Source organism: Ochotona curzoniae, unplaced genomic scaffold (genome assembly GCF_017591425.1).
Source record: "Ochotona curzoniae isolate NIBS_2020 unplaced genomic scaffold, NIBS_Ocur_1.0 scaffold_4505, whole genome shotgun sequence".
Classification (NCBI taxonomy): Eukaryota; Metazoa; Chordata; class Mammalia; order Lagomorpha; family Ochotonidae; genus Ochotona; species Ochotona curzoniae.
In genome coordinates, this window is record NW_024467118.1 from 37123196 (window position 1) to 37135800 (window position 12605).

A 12605-nucleotide genomic window follows, 5' to 3' on the forward strand; every position below is an offset into this window, starting at 1 on the left:
AGTTTATTTCCTTATAAACTGCTGTTTACAGGCTCAGCTAAGCATTTAAACACACAGGCGCACATATTAGCACTGAATCAGGTGGCTAAGAGTTTATGATTACCCTAGGGCTTCCCGGAACTGGTCTAGAGATTTAGGGTAAACATATGAAACATTAAGAACAAGTCATGGTTACAATACTGTCATCCAGATCTTGTCATCAACTCCTTCTGTTCATGTCTAATCTCTATCAATTTGCTTTGCCTCTAGCCACCAATGTTTGAGACATAGTTCCAAATGAGATTTAAAAAAACTATGATTTTAAACATAATTCTTCCTAATACTTTTTCAAGTCCTCTCTCACTAACTAGACTGACCATAGTTAGATATAAAGAGATCCACAAATAACACATTTGATCTGCAATATCAACCTCTTCATAGATTAGATGAAAAAAAATTGAATTGTTAACCAGCAAGATTAAAAGAACAGGAAGAACTGAGGATAGCAAAATGAAGAAAGGATGAGCTGCTAGGCCTCCAGGAGGCTGGCAGCTGCATGAGGAGTGACAAAGCATTACTCACTGAGGTGTCCTGCACACTCAACTCAGGACCTGGCAACTAGGGGGTGTTTTTCTTGTGGAGAACAAGTGATGTGAAGAGGAGGACAGGGTGGAGCCTGGATTTCTGCCCCACAATATCCCTAGCACCTGGCACCTCAACTCAATCACACTGAGTGCCTCAAGGACTGGGGAACAATGAGCCCTTTCACCTGCTGGAGGCCGTGGGACACAACCCAAGCAGACAAACAGGAAACTGGCCTTACTTTATTATCCTTGTCTGGTTTGGTGGTTGAACTGTTCCCACAAGCTGATACGGCACTGTCAGGAGATGTGGGAAGACCAGGGAGGATGGTCACTGTCCGGCCACCGGGTTCCGTCTCCAGTGAGGCAGCGCTGAGGCTTGGGGAGGTCAGTGAAGTGGTTGCTGCACAGGCCAGGGGTGCACTGGTCCGACTGATGCTGACAGCAGAGATGTGGGCCGTAGAGGCTACCATGGGAGGTGGAGCTTGTGGGGAGGCCAATGAATGATGGGACAGGCCCACAGATGCAGGGCCAAGACAGCCTGCATTCTGTACCTGGATGGGCGTCACTGCTGCCGTAGGGCGTTCTTGGTTGTGTGCTGCAACTAGTAGGGAACACAACAAAAGTCAATTTCCTGATAAATGTTAATCACCCAATGACATAAGTCATTCCACTGCAATGGACTGATACTAAAAGGCTACTACTACATCTATTACAACAAAGAAAAGATGTATAGTGGTTCACAATCTGGTGGAGTAACTAGAGATGCTTTTTTCAGGCCAATGCTTGAATCTATGAGTGCCTAGAAGCTCAGGTATAACCCCCACAACCCTGAATTTACAGAGAAAGCCTTTCCATAGCATAAGAGATGCTAAGCCATTTTCTGATTTTGTTTCACAGTGCCAATCCATGGTGGCCTCCCATCCTTTTTCTTACGAATCTATTTTCTTAATAACTATTTTCCTTTTTTGGGTTGTTCTTATTATCCAGTTCATAAGTTTTTAACATACAGTTTGCCCACCTTAGCAGGTTTTCAACAGTATATATCAAGAAAGCTACTCAAGATCCCACTGGGTATAAAATAGACAAATGGCTATATTCACGAAAAACAATCAGTGCACCCTTTAGCAGAGGATCACACAGCGGTCATAAAGCTAGCAGCAGTGAGATCTGAGATCATGAGGCCGTATGACTCAAAGTCATAGTTTCAAGGACTACAAACATTTTAAAGGTCATTCTAATGTCTCTCAAAGTCCAATTCTACACAAACCAGATTCTGATTCATATGCAGGACAACTGTATGCCAAATGCACTCAGGCACCGATTGCGTTGTGTTTACTTCTTAAGGCTATCACATCATGATAATACATCTCTTTTCCTCAACAGCTGCCATCGAAGATCTGATATTCGGAGATAAGCACTTTTCCAGATGTGTTGCAGCATGATTTCCTTCCTCACCTGTCCTCACCGCGTTGCGGGCCTGGTTGACAGTCATCTGCCCGGTCATGTGCAGCAAGACCTTAGCCTGAGGACTCGTCTGGATGTGAGCTGCTGACACCACTGCTGTGGGTACAACACTGGGATTCCCAGCCACACCATTTCCCTGGAGCTTCTGAACAGGCCCACCTGCAGTGGAAGGACTGACCATGGTTGCCCCCCGATTCATCTGACCAGCAGTGGACATAGGGACTTTAGCTTGGGAAGCATTTGTCACTGCCCTGCCAAGACAGAAACAGATGGAAGGCCTGATCAATCAGCAAAATGTGAGACAGGACAATCACCTGTAAGAAAAATGACTGAGAACTTTAAAGACAGAATGTCTTAAAAAATGAATGGGGTTAGTCTTACAAAGTTTCAAGAATAGCAAGTTGAAAGTAATGATGGTCCTGAGGCAGAACAAGATGTTGAAATTCCTATATTCTAAGATAACAGAAATTATATGTCATACTCTGCTCAAGAATATATAGTTATTGGCCTCAGCTTTCCGTGTCAGGGCCCTGGATTTTTTTTGCCCCATCCACTGAACAAGTTGGTTGATCCTTCACTAGACTCATAGTTTTATAGCTTGGCTCCTGTTTCCCCATAACCTGCATCCAGCCTCAATCACACATTCACCTGTGTAAACACATATGTGCACATACACATACTCTTAAAATGTCCTTTCTGGTGTTTCTTCACCTATTCATTTATTTTTCAAGATCCAGTGTAAATCTTGTCAAGAGATCTTTGTCGAGGCTCAGGTTTAAGTTATGATCCTGAAGCCAGTGTCATGGCTCAGTGGCTAAATCCTTGCTTTGTAGGGCTCAGGATCCCAGATGGATGCTGGTCCCTGTCCTGGCTGCTCCACTTCTGATCCAGTTCTCTGCTTGTGGCCTGGGAAAGTAATGGAAATTATCCCAAGGCCTTGGTACTCTAAATCACTGTGGGAGACCCAAAAGAAGTTCCTGGCTCCTGGCTTTGGATTGGCTCCTCTCCAGCTATTGTTGCCAGTTGGGGAGTGAACCAATGAATGGAATATCTTTTGGTATCTCTTTCTCTCTATAAATCTGCCTTTTCAGTAGAAATAAATCTTTTTTTTTTTTTTAAGTTTATGATCCTGTTCACTCCACACATTCTTCATTCTCTGGCCCTTGATTATTAAATGTGCTGTGTTACTTCCTAATACATTTGTTGTTGAATGAATGCTGTTCACACAGGGAAAGCAGCCAGAAGTCAGGGCCAGTGTTAAACGCTTCTTTTTCATTCCCAAGGTTGTACAAATTGTACTGTTTTAGAATGCTTAGTAGCATTCTACTGGTTAAGTTAAGCTCAGTATAATTTTGTGCACAGTATTTTTTTACATTCAAAGTTATTTAAGACAAAATTATGTATATAGCAACTTTCTACTAAGTAAAATATTCCATTAATTAGAATATTATTATTTTGTTTTTAACCATAATAAAAGAAAATTTACTGAATAGCAACCATTGCTCTAAAATTCAACAAAAAGAGAGACTTTTATTTTTGAATTTTACAAAAATGTTTTTCCTCATTAATTTCATTTTTGGGGTATTTTCTTATTTATAATTAAGATTTTGCACCACAAAGGGTCTGCCATTTTCTGGATGGGTGGGATAAAGAAGGTTGATATTGATTAAAGATTTGCAAGTCAAATTGACGTTAACATTCTGTCACCATCTGCAACAATACTGATTTTCATTTGATTAGGCTGCTAGCCAAACTACACATCAAGGCCAACAGCTGACAAACATGTTACTTCATTAAACCATTTGTTTAAAATCAGAGGGTTTAAGGAAAGCTTTAAAAGTTAAACTTGAACCATTTATTATGAGTCCAGTTGTTAGAAAGTTGCGCCTCTCAGTGTGATTTCATCATAGGTCATTTTATTCAGTTCCCAAGGTTATTTTCCTCAGTGACTGTAAAGTGGTCTTCTTTAAATAAGATAGACATTGTTACGTATGCACAGCTCCTGTCACTGTATTACAGGGTCTCTCAACCTCAGTAACACTGTGAGTCTAATTAACCCTTTGTTGAGTGCTGTCCTATGTGTGCACTGTAGTATGTTTAGCATCACCCACGCCTCTGTTCACTAGATGGCCATTCCCAACTGTTGTGACCATCAAAAACATAAGTTGTCCTGATCACTGGCAAATATTCCCCAGGGAACAAAACTGTCCTCAATTGAGAAGGATTCATTTACTTATTTTGTTTTTTACTGCATTATAAAAATGTATTGCCAAAATTTAGAGGCAATCACCAAGTTAATGGAATAAATATAGATTCAAACTAATTAGTTTTGAGCATTACTTCACTACATCATCTCATGTAGTTTATCTATGACTCAGTTTTCTTATCCATTAAATGGAAATAATAACTACACTAATGAGTAGATTAAAGATTTAAAGTTACTAAGTATAAGGTATAATACATCTTTCTGTTGGCACAAAGCAAAATTATGTTAAAAACCCATAGAAGTAGTAATAATACAGGCTGTGTTAATATCAAATACTGTTCTTTCATTTTCTAAAAAAAAAAAATACTGAAAATGCTCTAGTTAAGTAGTTTTCTCACATGCAAATTCCAGAAAGCAACAGGAAATTCAGTACATTTATTGGACACACAGATATCCATATGAAACACTAAGTATGTTACAGTTAGAAGGGATTTTAGTAGCTAAAGATAGGAATTTTTTAAAGTTAAGCTCATTCTAGTGTGAGAAAGAATTTTTATATACTAAAAGCCATGAGAAAAAACATTTCTCTACTTAGAATGCAGTAAAACATATTTTCCAAACCATACCTTGTGACTGGTGCCACATAATTGCCAGGGAAAACCCCTATCTTGCTGGTATGCATTGATGTCCCTTTGAACCAGCCATCCTGGCAACGTTCAAACACTAAAAACATCTCCCCTTTTCTCAGCTCTAGCTCATCCTCTTTCCGGGGAGTGTATGGATATATAGCAACATACCTAGAATAGGAAAGAATATTTGATTTCAGGCTGAGTAGTAGACAAATTTCAAGACGCTCAGAACTTTTTCTTGGTAAAAGTCATTAAGTATTTTGTGTAGTATAACCCTTGAGCCGATACATGCCATTGGCAATTCTGCACTGAGAGGGGTTTTGTTGTCTCTGAAATGCTTGCAGAGGCCTTCTTGATGAAGTATTGCTGAACCTGTCCCTCCTAGTGTGGATACAACAAACCTCCAAATGGTGTGTATGGTATGAAAGAATCAATCTTGCCTCCAAAAGGGCCTCACTTGCTGCTAGGGATTAGGTCCCCACTGGGAGCTCTATATATGGCACTTGTTAGACTTGGGATGTTGCCCTAAATGCACACATACGGGATGCAGCTCCATTGGGAAGCACAATATGCTGTCTTCCACACACCAGCTCAACCGAAAGGCTTGGGTAGCACCTGCTTTTATGTGCTCTGTCTGGAAGGAGAGTGGGTTTGAGAAAGCTGAAGGGAAAGAAACTTTAGATCACAGGGTGCAAACAGCTTTGCAAGACAAGGGTGTTGCCCTTATCAACATGTGGAAAGCAGGAAGGGAGCACTAACAGCTCTTTTCTGTGCTCTAGACTGGGCCACACAAATCCAGCTGTCATCAGTAAATTCTCAACAGGGCATCTCCTGGGTGTTTATGCCTGGGGACTTCACAGCTTTTTACATGTATGTGCCACCTGTTCCTGAGTGGTATAGAATCCTTCCAGTGTTCCAATGCAAGGAATTGAAAATGACAAGGAAAAACTTCCAATAGGAGTTGTAAAAAATTAACAAAAAAGTAAAGAAAGGTAAAACGGCAGTTCTATACACATTGTAAAGAAGCAAACAGTGCTTCCCTAAACTAGGAAAGGACTTCTCCCAGCAGGTTAACAAACTCATGGATTTGATACATTTTGTTTTAACAGTTCCCTAACTACCCATGTGGCCAGGTAGAAGTTTGCAAAATATAAACTGCTTGGTAAGCCATAAACTTGTTGTAACTCATATTAGAAAGGTCCTTCTCTATTACAGGTGTTTGGACTTAGTATTAAATGCCTGAGTGTAATAAATGACACCCTCACTTACACACTGGGACGAGTCTGAGGTCTTAAATGTGCAATCTGGTCAGTGGATCCTGCCACGGGCCTCGGTCCCATTCCAGCAGCAGCAGCAGCAGCAGCAGCAGCAGCAGTAGCAGTGCCTGGTGGTGTGGGAGCAACGACAGTGGCAGCCAGGAGAGGGGGTGGGGGCAGAGGAGGATTCATAGTCTGGTATAGGAACAGATAAAGGGGAGAGGGGAAGAACAAAATACTTATTTACATCTTCTGTGGAAGGAGGATGGGAAAAGGAATAAAAAATCCATAGAACAAGACTTTGATGGAATCCACACTGGGCAGAACAAGCAGGCTGCCTCCCATGAAAACCTCTTTTAAAAATTTATCACTTGTTCTCCTAAGATCTTAAAGCCACAGAAACCTTTTTAACAAACATGAAAGTAATCACTTTTGCAAGGAGGGAAAGAGAAAAACCGAAACCATTGCTTGTAATTTTAAGATTGATAGCACTTTTAAGTAGCGACTTGGACAAGAAATGCCTTTCTAGGCGACAGCTATAATGTCACACGACTTGCTAGGAATTAATTTGTGATTGTTTCTGTAACCTGAAACTCAAACACAACACCAAACAATTCAGCTGCACTATATCTCAAATCATTCCTTCAGAAGAGCATTCCCTTTGATGCCTGATCTCTGAAAAGCTCAAACAATAGCAAGCCACAGTCAGTGGCTATTGTTGCTACTTTTGCCTATTCTTTTTCTTAACTTCGCTAGCTTTTGAAATTTAGTACTATCAAGGCTGATAATCTTTAACAAGTATACCAGTGAAAAGCTGCTGGTTCCTTTATGGGCACAGTCTAATGGGGTTCTGCCTACAGGATTCCACGCCTTTTGAAAATCAATGGAGCAATTGTTACCTTCTGATCTATAAACCCCAGATTATTCTTCAGGGTCTGTGCACTGAAACTCCTGGGATAACAGGCACACAAAGACTGCATGCACTCCCATCCTGCCCCCTTCAAATCACTGTAGCACTAAATGTAAAAACTGAATCAAAGGGGACTAAAAATGCACCTCAGAAAGCGTAAATGGCTTGTACCCATCAGCATTATCAATCACGAAAAAAAATCCAATGATTTCAAAACATAGGCTATAACAACCATTTAATTCAATTTTTGGAATAACATTTGAATCTCATCAACATTTACCTCCTTTGTATGTTGTTCCAGAAACATAATATAGTAGAAAGTAAGTCCAGATTTCTAGATGTATACTGCAACTGCTTCACACACTTTTTCTTTCCCCAAAGTGAAGATTTTTTTTTCCCACACTGCAGCTGAGGTTGATATAGAACATTTGGTGCAGAAATAAATGAGGTGTAGAGCTGCACACAGAGTGCTCACCTGAACAAGGCAGGGGTCAGTTCAAAAGTTACAATGTCATGAAAAAGTTGCATTCTCTATATAAAACATGGCAGCATTAAGGTTTGTTATGTTTCTGGAATATGCAGGTACTGGGGCTTAAAGCCCCCCAAATCTTTAAGCAGGGGAAGGTCAAGCATTCATCCTGGTAGGCCTCCTTCTAGTACAGAGTAGAGAGAAATAATGATAATCCTGGTAAAATACTTAGTGAATGTGACCTGGAAGTTCATGGATAACACACCAGGGATTTCAGGGGTGAAATAACAAGAGTATATTATACATAGGTTAATACAGGGAGAAATTAAAATTACCAGTCAGTCCATTTCCATTTAGACCTTTCTACCCTGAAGCTCAAGAAGGTGTTACGGAAAGGCAGAAGATGAATGGCACATGTCCAACAAGGGAATTCAAATTGTCTATAATTTCTTAACTTTGTTAAAATGTAGGCTACATTAAATCTCTCCAAGAAGAAAAGAAGCCAAAAAAATCTATCAGCCTGTCAAAAAACAGTGTGTCATATTTTATTATCAAAATATAAAGTAATATCACTTATTATTATGACATAGGGCCAGCCAATATTTCAGGTGCATTACTTTTAGAAAGAGTGAAAGATAGGCATTGAGATATGACATAAAAGAGGATATTTAAGGAGGATATTTTGAAAGATTCCAATGGTTGTGCTTTAGAAAAAAATACTGCTTTGTATGTGTGTGTGATTGAAGCATAGATAGTTCAGGTAAGTAAATACACCTTGGAAGCATAGATGATCTTAATAAAACTGAGCAGATGCCCAGTGTGGGTATAAGTGCCGATCTGTGTGCTGGGTAGTTGTATGGGTCCATAAACATTCAGATAAAGACAAGAGAGAACATCTAATTAAAGTCAGATTCCTAGATGTTGCTCAGCCCTGTGTGGTTGGTAAAATGACAGGTTTCTGGTGAGTCCGGCCTGCGACACAATAGGAAGTTTTGTGGGTTGCTTTATAAACAATCTAAACTGAAATAATCTGAGGATGTGGAAGTTCAAAAGGTAGCACACTGTGTATTGTGCTCCAGGCAGTTGCCATCCTCCAAGACCCAACATTTCCACCGAGCAAACTACAGCCTTTCATTCACCCGAAGTCGACCTGTAGACCTGCCTATTATTTTGTGGTTTGGACTAGCCAAGACACCAGAGGCCATGATGCATATTCCACTACCAGCAAAATATATCTATGGAGCTACTAGAAACATAGGTCATACTTCAATAAATATATCTGATTCATTAAAAATAAGACTGGGGTAGACACTTGGCCAGTGGCTGGGATATCCTTGTCTTGGGCTGGATGCTTGCCTGGCTTCCTGCAGACCTTGAGAGGTGGTGGTGCTGGCTCACGCAGAAGACCTGTGCCTTGCCTCCTAATTTTTACCTTATCCAACCTCAGCCATTATGGACATCTGGGGAACAAACCAGTGGACAGGAACTCCATTTCTTAAAAAAAACAAAAACAAAAACAAACACATGCACAGACCCAAAAGGGACCTGCTAATATGAAATGGCTCAATTTACTGACATTCAGATTCTGTCTCTTTGACTCACAGTTTTATATCATAGGAGAACCAAGGGCTCTGGGGTCAGAAAAACACAATCTTGGCTAAGCTCTTAAGGCAGTTTCCAGTTCAAGTGAGTCCTAGGGGGAAGAAGCATTTTTCTGCTGAGTGAGCAGCATTCCAGGGCACATTTTCTACTGGACATCATAAATGACATTTCAAGCACATGAATATGAAAATCTTCCTTTCTGGTAGGCACTCTGTCTTTGTCCTACCTTTCCATGCAAGTAGCCTAGAGACTGCTTATACCTGGTAATGGTTAAGGACAGGGAAAAAGACCCAGTAGATGCTGCTCCAAGTTGATAGCATTTCAAGTACGCAGGATCACCAGTTTAAGCAGTGTTACCCTCTATGCACATAAATTTGTAGATTTATAATTGTATCTTTGATCCATAAAGGAGAAAAGAGTAGATATTTAGAGCAGTTAATTAACTGAAAATTATGTTAGGTCTCTATGCCTCACTAAACTGATCTGAGAGACAGAGTAATAGGAATGGTTTATGTAAGCTGCTTTCCTAGTGTTCTAAAACACAGCAGAAGCTCAATAAATGGAAACTACTGTCATGACTCATGAGTCAAAAGCTGAGTTACTTATTGCTATACCGTCGGCATCCTAGACTTGCAGCCAGCACATAAGAGATTCTCAATGCAAGTGTCATGAATGAGAAGACATTCTGCACTTCCTCCTTCCTCTTAGAACACTGACGGGGGTCAAGAAGCCTCAATTCCTGAGATGCTAGACTCCTTTTCTTCTGTTGTTGCTATGAAAGACCCCTGACAATTACAAAGGGCCTATGACTATGTCTTACTCTATCATGGTTGTTAGTTTCTACCTCACTATTTCCTGGGACTTTGTTTATTCTTGGTGATAGCAATAAATCCTGCTCAGCTTCCACAACAGGCTACAATGGGCTGCTAACATGCTCTCTACTTCCAGAACTTGACATCAATAAACTTTATTTCACATCCCCCTGCCACACACACAAATATGTGTGTATAGTATAGTTCAATTAGGGCTCCACATTTTTGAGACGCAGCACGTTTATAACTTGGCCACAGGTCATTTCTGGCCTTTCTTGGCAGAGCCACCTCTAACATCTTGCAGATGAACACCTTTCCATAGGTACACAGGATCAGGAGTTTCAAACCTCCTGATCTGAAAGCTCTTCTGGCGTTGTACGGAAGATGGAAGAATAAGATTTTCACCTTTATTCTCCCACATTTCTGAGTCAGAAAAAAAAAAAAAACCAACAACCCACTATTATGCTACATAAAATACTAAGAAGCCTTAGTTCATGAAGAAAACACTGGAAACAATTCATTTCCTACTCTAATGGTGATACTTACTGGCTATAAATCCATATCAGAAAAAGCTTCCCCCTCCCTTTTTTTTCCACCAAGCTGCACACTACTGCTGTGACAGCACTCAATGTCTTCAGGAATATTTCATATTCTAAATAGAACACTTGCCACAATTCATGGAAGATTCAGAGGACACGTGCTACTGAGGAGTCCCACCTAATCTTAACTGTATTAAATATAAAACATCTCTGCAAACCTACCAGGGACTCTGAGATTTAGATTCCTCCTGAGATGACAGACATGTCTGCCTACAGTTTTTCATTAAACAGAATTATCACAGTAGACATGCTTTTTAATAAATCTTTCACTTGCTTAATAGGCAAGCCTTTTCTTTAAAAAAATTAATAACCCTAGGACAAAATGGTTGGATGTAAATTAATCTTTGTATATGTATGCTCTCTTGTGACCTATTCCACTGATTTGTCCTGGAGTGAGCCTCCAGCTAAAAGCAATAGGCCATTTACAGTACTGTAAAATTTTTAGACCACAAGGACTGAAATTCAGTCAGCCTTAAGTCTTTTCTGCTAATTAATTTTTCTAAGATCAGAAAGATTAGCCCTTTTTTCTCCTTTAAGAAATTATTTTCAGATTTTTTTCCACGCAGGGCAGTCATGCAGAAATGGGGGTAGGAAGGAAAGGAGAAAGACTCCCTTAGAGATTAGGGAGCAGAATGGTTTGGAACGTGTCTCTGGTCAAACTTCCGGGGCTAAAAGAATCTCATGGAAACCATATTTCAGTAAAAGTTAACTGCAATTCATCTTTCTTCCCAAGATGAATCCAGGAGACTTCTGCCTCAACAAGCAGCTGTCCTACTGAGGGAATTGCAAATGTTCAGGGAACACTAACAAATGAAACAACTTCAACCTCTAACTAGAACATTGTTGGCTTTTATTTAAATACAAGGTCAGGCTTAACTTTACAAAGTTTGTGAACATCTAAATCAAGTTAGGCAATATAATTCTGCATTTATTTATATACAACTTGATTCAAAATCAGCTTTCAATTATTTATAGAAAGTATCAAGATAAAGACAAAATAAGAAAAATGAGGCAAATGGAAAATGAGGACAATAAAAATAGATAGAACCAAAATTCTGACTAATGTACTGTGAGATCTTTGCTGGAGGGACTGCAAATTTGGCTCAGAGCAGCCTAGCAGAGGGAAATATAATCTTTAATACAGCAAAAACAACAAACCAGCTGCTTAGAAGCCTCACTATCCTCACTATCTCTTGGCACAGAGAACACAGAGAACCACAACAAAATAAAGCAGGCCCTCCAAGGCATTCTTAATTACAGGCACACGTCACAGCACACAGCAGTCCTCAACAGAGGCCAATGAGATCAACCACAGCCATCTGCCCTTCAATGTTCTAGCCCTCTGAAGGAAGTACTAACAATCTCCTTTTAGAGCAAGGGACAGTGAGGCGGAAAGAAGCGGAGTTAACTTTCCTGTGGTCACATTAACAAGAAAATGGCTGAGTTGGACCTCAAACCCAGGTATGTTTCATCCAGGCCTGGATCCCATCAGCAAGTCAACCTGTTTCTTTGATACCATCATAACATACAGACACAAGCTGGGCAGGGTGATACTATGATTCAGGACCTGAGGGTAATCTGATCTAACAATCTCCTTTAACTCACAGCTTGAATAGTTTGAAGGCGTAAGCCAACATATAGTCCTGAATGAGAGATTTCATAACTGCTAGCCTCTTGTATTCAACTGCCTACAGTATTAGCAAAAAGGTCTTTAATGACTATGCTTTTTGCTACCTAAGGTTATATTTCCTGGTTGTATTTTCTTGTTTCTTCCAATTTTTTTTCTCCACATTGTTCCTCTTCTTCACATCTATTTCCCTTGGCTACCCTAATTCTTCGTGTTGTTTTCCCTTTTCGGATGTTTGAAAGCAACTGGTGTTTAGATTCTCTAGGCAAGAAACAGTGTTTCCTGGTGAAAAATAAACATAATTTAAGAGAACCTTCCAAGAGAACAGGATACCTTTAGGTTGCCACAGCCAAGTGTGATTCCAACAGAAAGATAAGCTAAGTGTAGAGATCTGGTGTCAATTGTGTTTGACTCAAAGCAAACTATTTAGCCTTTGGGATTTATTTCCTCAGTATTTTTACAAATGTA

The 12605-nt window shown here is 40.0% G+C and overlaps 1 protein-coding gene across 1 annotated transcript in view; it reads right to left on the bottom strand.

Annotated features, from left to right (window-relative positions):
* Positions 1-12605, bottom strand: part of SH3RF1 (SH3 domain containing ring finger 1) — a 165641-nt gene that overhangs the window by 17537 nt on the left and 135499 nt on the right. The window contains exons 7-10 of the mRNA XM_040966231.1: positions 6132-6313; positions 4860-5030; positions 2019-2278; positions 803-1164 (exon numbers count right to left, since the gene is read on the bottom strand). Of these exons, the coding sequence (XP_040822165.1) occupies positions 803-1164; positions 2019-2278; positions 4860-5030; positions 6132-6313 (975 nt within the window). The remainder of the gene's footprint in view (positions 1-802; positions 1165-2018; positions 2279-4859; positions 5031-6131; positions 6314-12605) is intronic.